At 46.5% G+C, this 10869-nt stretch overlaps 1 protein-coding gene across 8 annotated transcripts in view; it reads left to right on the top strand.

Annotated features, from left to right (window-relative positions):
• The window catches only part of LOC102000511 (MAPK-interacting and spindle-stabilizing protein-like), a 12872-nt gene extending 5985 nt beyond the window's left edge, over positions 1-6887 (top strand). For 4 of the 8 annotated variants that reach the window (XM_013347987.2, XM_005351433.3, XM_026781119.1 and 1 more), the window contains 4 exons: positions 569-736; positions 1418-1568; positions 2775-2836; positions 5702-6887. In XM_013347987.2, coding sequence (XP_013203441.1) covers positions 5789-6766 — 978 coding nt within the window. In that variant the 5' untranslated portion in view covers positions 569-736; positions 1418-1568; positions 2775-2836; positions 5702-5788 and the 3' untranslated portion in view covers positions 6767-6887. The remainder of the gene's footprint in view (positions 1-568; positions 737-1417; positions 1569-2774; positions 2837-5701) is intronic. The other 4 variants (XM_026781118.1, XM_005351434.3, XM_013347988.2 and 1 more) reach the window with 2 other exon arrangements.
• Positions 6888-10869: the final 3982 nt, after the last annotated feature.

Raw genomic sequence — 10869 nt, 5'->3', positions numbered from 1 at the left:
TGCCTCTGCCTCCCGAGTGCTGGGATTAAAGGCATGCGCCACCACCAACGCCCGGTATGATGCATTTTTTTAAAAAAAAAATTGAATTCCGTATTTTAAAGTGAGAGGAAAACACTTGCTCATTTTAAGTGCTTTTCTGAAAAAAAAATTCACAGACGGGGATAAGTTAATTTCAAAAATAAAAATACAGCTTCCCAACATTCTGCAATATGGCTTTGTTCTCTGAATTATAAGATCAAGGCAGCTTGAGCGCAGTGCGGACCTGGCATGGCAGCAGAAGGCATGGAGCTGAAGGCACAGACCCAGCTCAGCAACTTGCAATTTTTCTTCACTGGGAACCTATTTGAACTTAAATTATGCACAATAAATGTCAAATCTTCCCCCATTTATCTTAGTAACTTAGGAATCCTGTATATTGGGAAAAGCTCTTTGTACATCAGAGCTCCTTAACAATGTGCGTTGTCTCATCTTCTCGTGGGAGGAAATGTCAGCTTGATTGATGTGATCTGGGGAGTGAGGGCTGCTCTGAGGAGAGCCCCAGTGCACAGGCTTGTCTCTTCTGCCTCAGCTCTGATTGCTTGCTCTGTGGAAAGCCCTTTTAGGGCACCCTCTCCATATAAGCACCTGCCATCTACCCCATGAGTCACCTTGAGAAACATGCCACCATCAGGAACAGAACCCACACCAAGCCTAGTGACTCAGAGTCTTCCACCCATCCAGAACAAGGAAGAGACAGGTATGCAAGAATGTGTTCTTCAAAACTTAACCCCACGGTGGCCCCATGCCCTTTCTTCTGAGCCTTTAGAACTAACACAGTGGATGTCCAGGAGACTTGGTCTTGTGAACTTGACAGAAGCTCCTGGGATTTACCCTAATATGAATGTCCAGCTGAAGCAGCAATCCCCACCACCACACTCCCATGCAAGAACTAGGTGAATATAGAGAGTGTCTCCCTCGTGGACAAGGCCAGGATCCCAACAAAGTCGGGAATTGAAGCTTCTGTTCCACCAGACTCACGCTTCTTCCCCACCCCTCTTGTTACTCTCAGGTGGGCCAGTCTGACCTTGGACTCTGTAGTCCTGGGTGCTGTTGAATTCCCAACCCTTCCTGCCTCTCTCTTTCCAATGCTGGGATTGCAGGTGTGTACCACCACACAGGTATATGCTAACACACAAGTGTGTGCCACCAGTGCCTCTCTAGCGTCTCTGAACTAGCTTCTCCATCATCAGTAGTTAGGAGTAACACGTCTAGCCTAGCAGAAGGAGGTAGGAGGGCACCAGAAAGTAAACTAAAATTCTACGTAAACCTTATTTGTGGCCTCATTGGGAGATATTTTGTTATTGAGCTTCAGAGAGGTGGGAATCATTTATGGGTCCCCAGTCCATGTATGTATGTATATGTGTATGTATCTCCATAGAAGTACCAGATGCCTGATCCAGCCCTTGGAGGAGCTTCCCTAAGCACAAAGCTGGCAGCTGGTGCTTTCCTCATCAGGGAACTTCTGCCCTCTGCTGGTCGAGAGAGGGGAAACAGCTCAGTGCCACCTTGAAATCCTGGAAGAGACCAAGGTAATGGATGGGTGGATGATTGGAATTCTGTTTTCACAAAAAACATCCTGAGAACAGAAATTCCTCAAGATCAGAAACTGAGCCCTACCCCTGTAAGCTGGCAGAATCTGAACACACTAGCAAACCCACTGTAAGATCCTGGACAGAAACCTTTTATCAGTCTTTGAGGGGGCAGTGAGGTCATTAGGATGCATCTAAGCTATAGACATACCCTGACCCTGACCTTTAGCCTTGGCCCTCACCTGCTGCTGGAGATGGGGGAGTGGGAGGAAGGAAAAGGGAGAGAAAAATGAGTGGAAGGAGGGCAGGTGTGTGTGTGTGTGTGTGTGTGTGTGTGTGTGTGTGTGTGTGTGTGTGTGTGTGATCCTTGATAGATGACCTGGCCCAGTCATCCTCACAAAGCAGACCATGTCTCTGCCCTTTGGGGTTCCGGGAAAATGCCACGACTGCCTCTGAGGCATGGCTGATTGTTCTGTGTCTGCTTCAAGGATGGGACTTTTGGGCTTAGGTCTTCACAAGGAGACCCAGCTGTCCTTGAGCCAGGCATCTTGTTTGTGACTGGTTTTGATAAGCGTAACCCATGTCCTTGGAAAACCATGCCCCTTGTACTCCTTGTGATTTATTACTATTTTGATGTGGAAATCAAGTCTCAACTTAGAGGGGAAGGCATAGTGTCCCCTGTACTGCTGAAGCAGGAAAATTAGGTTGGCTAAGCCTCTTGGTCTGAGCTCTCAGGTCTGAGCTGAGAAGCAGAAGCCAAGCCCACTGGTTCTCTGGGGAGACAGAGCCTATCTGGCAGCTTCTGCCCTAGCTTCTCTCTGAGCTAGAATGTCTGACTGACCTTTCTTTAGTGATCCCTATCTCCCCTGTCAACCATCTGCAAGAGTCACTGTAAGAACCCAGCATCAAGCTGGGAAGTAGTGGCACACATCTTTCCTCCCAGCAGAGGTAGGCAGATTTCTGAGTTTGAGGCCAGCCTGGTCTACAGAGTGAGTTCCAGGACAGCCAAGGTTACACAGGGAAACCAAAACAACAACAACAACAACACAACCCCAGTATCTGTCTGATACTACTGTTAGTGAAACTTCCCATGATTCCTCATGAAATGTGAGAGCACCTCTAAACCTTACCTAGACACTGAAGCCAGCCAGGGAGCCTTAGGCCTCGTTATGCCTCCTTGTGATCTGATATGCCATTTCTTCATAGGCTAACCCTTTTCCCGTGCTGTCTGTTGAAGCTGATGGATCAATGCTTCCATTCCCTGAACTGTGAGTGCGACCTCATTGGCACATGAGGTTTTGTATATAATCAAGCTGAGAGATTTTTAAAAATTATTTATTATGCATATGGGTATTTTGTTTGCATTATGTCTGTGTATCACATCTGTCTAGTTCTTGTAGAGGCTGTTCTGGAAGAGCAGCCAGGGTTCAGTTAACTGCTGAGCCATCTCTCCAGTCCAAGTTGATGGTCTTGAGATGATGACCTGGTTATCTGTAACCCCGGGTACCCTGGAAAGTGATCTTACTGTAGAGGCAAAGGGAGAAAAACAGCGGAGCAGGTGAGATGGAGACTCCCGGTGCTACCACAGTGATGTAGTCTAGTTGTCTCTGTGGCTAGAAGGACTTTAGAACCTCCTGGAAGAAGGCTAGCCAAGCCCACAGTGAGGCTGCTTGTGAACGTCTGATATCCTGAGCTGAGGAAGAGCACACTTCTGTTGCTGAAAGTCATGAAAGTCATGGGCAATTTGTTAGAGTAGCTGAATAAGCCAGTATACCAACCACCCTCCTTTCTCTGGGCTCCTTGTGGTTGTTGACACTAACTCTTTACCAGGGATATTATTTTATTTAATTTTTGAGATTATAATTGCAACTCTTCTCCCTCAAACCCTCCCATGTACCCTTTCCCACTCCCCCTCAAGTTTATGACCTCCTTTTAAACTAATTGCTATTGTATGTATATATGTGTATAGATATATGTTCCTAATATAATATGATGCTACCTGCATATATGTTTTCAGGGCTGACCGTTTGGCGCTAGACAGCCAGTTAGTGTGCCCTTCCCTAGGGAAGACAACCTCTCCCATTGCCAGCTTTCCTCAGCTGCCTCTAGTTCTTTGTGTAGGGTTGGGGCTTTGTGGGCTTTTCCCTGTCCACTTTGGCATGTCCATTGGTGCTGTCCTTTTTCAACTCATGTTTGGGAAGTCATGTTGGTGAAACGTTACGGATGTAGCTTCTGATATTGCCAGAAGACACACTCTTACAGCCAACTAACTTCCTGATCATCTGGTTCTTACAATCTTTCTGCCCCCTCTTCTACAATGTTCTCTGAGCCTTAGGTGCAGGAGTGTTTTGTACATGTATTCACTGGGACTGGGCTCTACAACTGCATTTTGATTGGTTGTGCTTTTCTGTAGTGGACTCTGTTGCAAACAGAAGTTTCCTTGATGATGGTTGAAGACTACATTTTGGGTATAAAAACAGACAAATGTTTAGATTATTGTTAGGGATTATGGTGGTTTAGTAAATTTGTGGTTGTAGATTCTCCTCAAATAGCTATAACTTCACAGGTACTTGAGTAGTTGGCTAGGTCTCCAGTACTAGGCCTCATTTCTTTCTCTTTGAATGAGTCCAGTTAGAGAGCTACTGGTTACTGCCAAGGTTTGTGCGCCACTATTGTACCCATAGGGTTATTGTGACCTGCTGGTCATCGATGTGGTTCATAAGTGTCACAGCTGGGTAGGACTGTTGGTTAACTCCGTCCTTTGGAAGCTTGCACAGTGTCTTCTTGTACCATGAAAGCTAGCCCTCAACGAGGGGGCATTTAGGTCAGTTCTAGGTCAGGGATCTCTGGGCCTATTTTCTGAACAGCTATCTTCAGTGCATGGTATCTTTATCAATAGGGGCTTATCTTCCCCTCCTGGGGAGTGGTGATAATCATGGACAATGGCAATACACTGTATATTTTGTCTCTAGTTTTCACATAGTGGAAGCTTTACATTTTAGAGAACTCCAGCTTAGTTTTCTTCCACAATTGTGGTTTTGGTATTGTGTCTAAAAAACTCATTGCCAAACCTGAGGTCACAAAGGTCTTGTCTATTTTTTTTTCTTTTTAAATATTTGTGTTTATTATGCCTGGCCTTTAGGTCTGTAATCTGTTTGATCTACTTTTGTGAGAGGAGTCCATATTTGGCTGAGTTACTTGTTTTTGGTCTGTGGACATCTGGGGATTTCAGCACCTTTTGTGAAATAGGCTTTCTTTGTACCATTGCTATGTCTTAGCTCCTTCATCAAAGGATCTTGTGTGATCCTAATTCTGGACTAGCTATTCTATCCCATTGTTTTTATTCACTTAGTATAATGCTGTCTTGCCTTTTGTCACTATATAGCCTTATTTGAAGTTAGGTAGTGTCGATCCTCTGATTTTGCTCTGTTTTTATGATTTTGGAATTCTGATGTTAACCCTTTTGGTGCTTTGCACTCTTGTAGGACTGGTACACAGGAAGGCATGGGATTTTTGTGTGGTGACTCATGCAGCCTGGCTGTGATCACTTATATCTTCCAGGAGGTGTTTCTGTTGTCCATTCGTTGCAATTTTCCACACAGACAGCTGAATAATTGGAATAGAGACTTTGTTTCCTTTGTTCATCTCCCTACATTTTCTTTCCCTTCAGTATTCTTTTAGCTCCTATTAGCTGGGACTTCTCTGATGCCAAGTAGGAGTGGTGACATTGGCCCAGTCTTGAACTTCCTGATGGCAAGTGGAAATAATTTACTGCCTCACCAGTCAGGAAGAAGCCAACATTAGTTTTTTTGTAAATGTTCTTCTTTCTTAATTTGGGGATTTCCACTCTACTAGACTTTTACTAGGTTACTTCTTTAAAATCAGTTTACAAGACTATTTTCCAGAATTAAGAGTGGAGACATTTCTAGAACCATCTCTCTCCATACCTGCTCTGTAGATGTTGTCCTTACCCCATTCCCTACAGACTGGCCCCTCCTTTCTCTGTCCCAGCCATCCAGTCTCCACCACTTGAGCCTTTCCCAGGCCTTTTCTTCATTTTGGAAAAGTAACCAGACAACTAAAGGTTCAAAATGGGATCTAACCAACCAGTTGTTTTGTTTTGTTTTGTTTAGGACAAAGTTTCCTTTATGAAGCAGATTTAAGCGTCAGCTTGCTCAGGTCGTTTCTCCATTGCCTGTCTCTTCGGATTTATCACCACTATGCGTCATGCTTCAGGTTTAGGTCCTGCTGGGAGAATGTCAGATGAATTTTTGTTGGCATATGTGAGCAACATAAAAGCTGGCCCGGCTCCTCAAGGCTGGCTAGGCTCTGGCCCTCAGAGTAACCTAAGTGCTCCACCAGCTGTGCTGTCTGCACTTCCACTAAGTGCAGCACCCTCTGCTTTGCCTTTTCGACCAACACCAACAGGAATATATCCCTCCATTCCTCCAACTGGACCACCACCAGGAACCCCAGCATCCTTTCTTCCTCCTGGACCCTCATGTCCCCAACCTAGTGGTCCTTATCCAGCCCCTGCTATACGGGGCCCTGGTCCCACAGGGCCATATGCTACACCAAATATGCCCTTTCCAGAGCTACCTAAGCCATATGGTGCACCCCCAGATCCAGCTGCAGCTGGTTCTTTAGGTCCACGGGGATCTGTGTCTTCTGGACTTTGGGCATCAGGAATGGGAGGGCAGCATCCCACAGCTCTTCCTCCAGTGTCAGGAGCACTGCCTGTTCCATGGGGTACTGTGCCACCGGAAGCCTGGGGACCACCAGCACCATATACTGCCCCTGCAGGATCATATCCCACACCAGGACCCTGTTCTACTCCAAATAATCCATACCAAGTACCTTCAGGACCTTCTGATACTCCGCCAGTGCCTGGTGGCCCCGATAAAACGAGCGAAGTGCCGGCTGGCTCTTCCCGTCCTGAGGCATCCAACCAGGAGAGCACCCCAGAGACCACTGGACAAACGAAGCAACCGAAGGTAGATGACAAACTCATCAAGAGGAGGCGCCCTAAGAAGAAGAGTAAGCCAGTAACTTGGGGAGACATCAAGACTTTAACTCATGAAGCTGAGACCTTGGGGAAACAACAAGGGCACAATACTACTGACCCCAAAATGATGCTGTTATGTTTAATGACTATATTACATGTTAATTCTCAGCGTAGCAATGCAGAATCAAAGTGATTTTTGTCAGTGGGGGATAAAAGGCACACCTGTAATACCTGTAATAAACAGTATGATGTTGTTTTGCCAAAACAAAAAGACCAAAAAAAAAAAAAAACCACTACCACCAGTCAACTTTTTTGTTCTGGACTTTGTCCATCTTTGTGGGCTTGGTTGTTAGTGGGGTACCTTCGAGGGACAGCTAGGCACTCAGGTTTCACCAGTATATCAACCAGCATCAAGTTCTGGCCTGCTCTATTGCAGAGGACACAGAAGCAGCTTCCCAGTAGCCCTTGTTCTCCATTAGAATCTGTCCCTATTCTTCCAGGTCAGTGACCAGCGATCAGGGCCGCAGCACTTCCAGGGTTCCTGGTGAAGACCAGGCCTAAGCCAGGAAGAAGCTGTCCCTGAAGCTTGGCACCTGCCTCTTCTGAGGACTGTGTGTGGGATCACCCTCTCTGAGACCCCTTACCCTGGACCTTCCTTGGTTGGGGTGTCAGGGTTGCCTCAGAGAGGCTCTCCTTTTCAGATGTCACATGCACTTTCTGGGTGATGTGCTGCTGCCACAGGCGTTCATACATGTGACCTTGTTAGAAGGAAACATAGAGATGATGAAAGAGACTCACCACAGGGTGGCGCTCTTGTATCTCATTTTAAGAGGATTTTTTTTCCAAGGTAACTTTTTTTTTTTATTTAAACTAATTTATCTGCAAGATGAACAGGAGGAGGCCTGAAGTGAGATGCAGTACTGCTGTGACTTCGGGCTTGCCTTCATATTCCTCCTCCTTAGCATCCGTTGTTTCAGGTGTGGGTCATTTGGCTGTCCCCTGCAAGAAAAAAAGGAATAAGATGCTCACTGTTTATTGGATTTGTTGGATTCTGAGGCGTCTGATGAGCTGGGGAAAGGGCACACAGTTCTGCACTGGGAACTGGACTGGGGATCCTGAGCACCGAGCTACATGTCCCCACTGCTGTGGCCTCTAAAGAAACACTACAATATTCCATCTGGGTTTCATTTGCTAAGAGGAATCTGGTTTCCTCTAGAATTCCTAGATAGACAGAAATGTGCCATTAGTGAGTTTTCCAAAAGGCTCTGTAACAAAAGGTTTAGAAGTTTTCTTTCGCCTTGACACTAGAGAATCTGTCAAAGAGGAAAGAAGCTGTGGACCGCTCACAATGCCCTGAAACTCCAGCTCCGGGGGACCTAATGCCTCTGACTTCCACGGACATCTGGACTCATGTGCGTATTCACACACAGAGACTTGCACATATACACATGAGTATAAATAATAAACACTTAAAAAGAAGCTATGGGCTAGGCTCTAGCTCAGTTAGTAATATGCTTGTTTGGCATGCATGAGGCCCTTTGATCTCCACATCACATAAACCGGGCATGATGTTGCACATCTGTAATCCCAGCACTTAGGTGGAAGCAGGAGGATCAGGAGCTCAAAACTACCCTCGTTGCATAGTGAGTTTGAGGTCCTTGGGTTACACCAGACTGTCTCAAAGCTGAGTTACCAAATTGCAGGTTCTCACGGCCCGACCTGTGCAGAGCTGCAGTGCAGGATTGGATCCTTCACTAAGGCCAAAGCCAAGCATGAGGAGTCCTGAGGATGGGACATCTTGTGGTCTGAGGTAGCACGAGATGACCAATTCCAGGGCAAGGCCACAGTGAGCAAGCACTATCTAGATTGTAGCAACCAAGAGACACTGAAGGAACATCTTCCTTTTGGGTGGGTGGTGGGGACCCTCTGCTCCCTGCAGGATTGGATTGTGCCCTGGGTCTCCTAGCACTGAGCCTGGCCCAAGCATCTAGTCTTTGGGTTCCTGGATTTTCCAGCCATGCTCCTGGCCTCTATGAAGCTCTGCTTGGATAATAGGCTTCTTGCCTCTGGCCTCAGACTGAGTGTTTCCAAACCTTGAGCAACCTCCTACTTCATAGTGGACATTGGGGGTATAGGGGCTCTGAGTACCAGCCTTAATACCCCCTCAGGGCTCAGAATTGAATGTCTATGGCAGGCGAGGATCTGAGGGTTTTTTTTTTACTTAACTCAAATATGTTACCTCCGTGTTCCTTATTTTTCATGCGAGGGGAGAAAGTGAAGTGAAAGGGCGTGGAGAAGAATAAGAAGAAAGAAGAGTAAAGGCTGATCTCCACGAGGTTTCTAGTTTTTTACATACTTAGTTGGAAAATTCCATAGGCAAGGACAATGACAGTATGCATATCAAAATCACAAAGAGGGCAGGTAGAACCTGACAAAGTAGTACCCCAGAACAGGAACAGGTGACCCAACCCAGGAAAAGCCAGAGTTCAAGAGAAAGTATCTGGCAATCCAAACAATTAGATAAAGTTACTAAATCCTGGCTTCACCCATTCTCCTCATCTAATCTCTTTGGTGATAACTAGCTTTGGGGACGCCTAGATTTGTTTGTTAGCAAAGGTGGGGCATGCTGTCTTCCCACTCAGTGCAAGTCTTCAATTTTACGGGATTGACTCTGTAAATTTTACTGCTAGAACAAAGAGTGACCTTCTAGTGGTAGAGGGGAAACGGATCAAGGTCACTCTGTACAGAAGTCAACTCCCATTTCAAAGGGAAGAATCACGGCTTCACAAGGTTTCCACAGAGATGACAGCGACTTTTCCAAGAGAAGTGTTCCCGCAGCTCTGCAAAACGAGTTATTCCTTGTGGACGTGTACGTATACACTTCCTGTGGATCTGCCTGCTGGTCTGTCAGCTGTTCATTCCCTGTATACTCTGGTGGACCAACATTAGGGGAGTGCCTGTGGAGTGTAGACAAGGAGACGGCCTGGCTGCAGCACAATGTGTTACCCTTGGTTCAGAATGAGTCCCAGTCCCTTAGAGATCTGTTCAGTACTGCCAGGGACCTGCGCTGAATGGTGCTGGAGCAAAGTCATTGCCCAGAGTCCTGCAGCACTAGACTCCTGTTGCCTGTCTGCTGTGTGTAGCACCATCATTTGCTTGGGAAATTATTTTGAGAAAGCCTTGTATGAGGGAGCCTTGAGGGGACCTGAACACATCGGGGACTGGCCAGTGGCCCTGACTGCTTGGAAAAGCCACACATATTCTGTCCCTCAGGGCAACAGGACCAACTTGGGTTAGTTCCACACATTCTTGGGTAAGACCGAATGCCATGTTCTTAAATCCAGAACTGAAAAGCCCCAGACCACCTTTTGTTTTAGTGCCTGGTCACTCTCTTGGCTGTGGACTGCTTGATTTGATGCTTCTGGGGACCTGCTACACTCGCAGGCAGGCCAGCTGTCCCCTAGTGTGCACTCATTCTCCTGCCCAGTAGGGACTCTTTCTCCAGGGCTACACATGTCCTAGAACATAGCAGCAGACCTTTTGGGAATCGTGGGCCAGAGGCTGCCCTGGGAACTGAGCAAGACCTTTTCGAGTGACTGGCCAGGCACCTGAGTTACCCCTGGTTAGATGTGACCAGTGAACAGTTTGAAAGCCTGTAGTTAGAAATAGGCAGTGTTCATGGTGTGGGCACGCAAGGCTCTCCTCCCTGGGGCTTTTACAGTCTGAGTAGCCTTTCTGTGGCAGAAACTATTTTAAAGAACATGAGGCTGTAACTCATTAAATTCCACTAACCCTCACTATTATTTGACATTTTAAATACGCAGACTTCAAATGGCTTTCTGGACATTTCTATCCCCACATCTGAAGACTCACATCTCTAATTCGGAGCTCATTTTGTGTTGAATGTTGCAACGCTTGTCATTTCAAACTCATAGAGTCAGGAGAGAATAATGTACTTGGAAAATCGAGACTCCATAAATACAATAAATAGCAATGCATAAGCAATTTGAGTACATTTACAGAATGCTGAAGGGGAATGGCAGCCTAGAGTTATGCATGCTGTCATTGTTAGACGACAACACAGGACTGACTGTTGACCTACCTGTGCTGAAGGTAGAGGATTTCTAGGGGCCCCACATCTCCCCCTCCCTCCCCTGTAGCTCTTGGGTCCTGGAGTTGATGGCAAAGGTCTTTGCCTCTGATCTTAGGAGGGGTGAGAGATCCAGTACTGGTATGGAAGCTTCCTGGACCTTGTTAATGGCACCTTACCACTGCTATGAAATAGTTGCTGGGAAA

The sequence above is a fragment of the Microtus ochrogaster genome, chromosome 8 (genome assembly GCF_000317375.1).
Source record: "Microtus ochrogaster isolate Prairie Vole_2 chromosome 8, MicOch1.0, whole genome shotgun sequence".
Classification (NCBI taxonomy): Eukaryota; Metazoa; Chordata; class Mammalia; order Rodentia; family Cricetidae; genus Microtus; species Microtus ochrogaster.
This window is presented reverse-complemented; position numbering and strand designations above follow the sequence as displayed.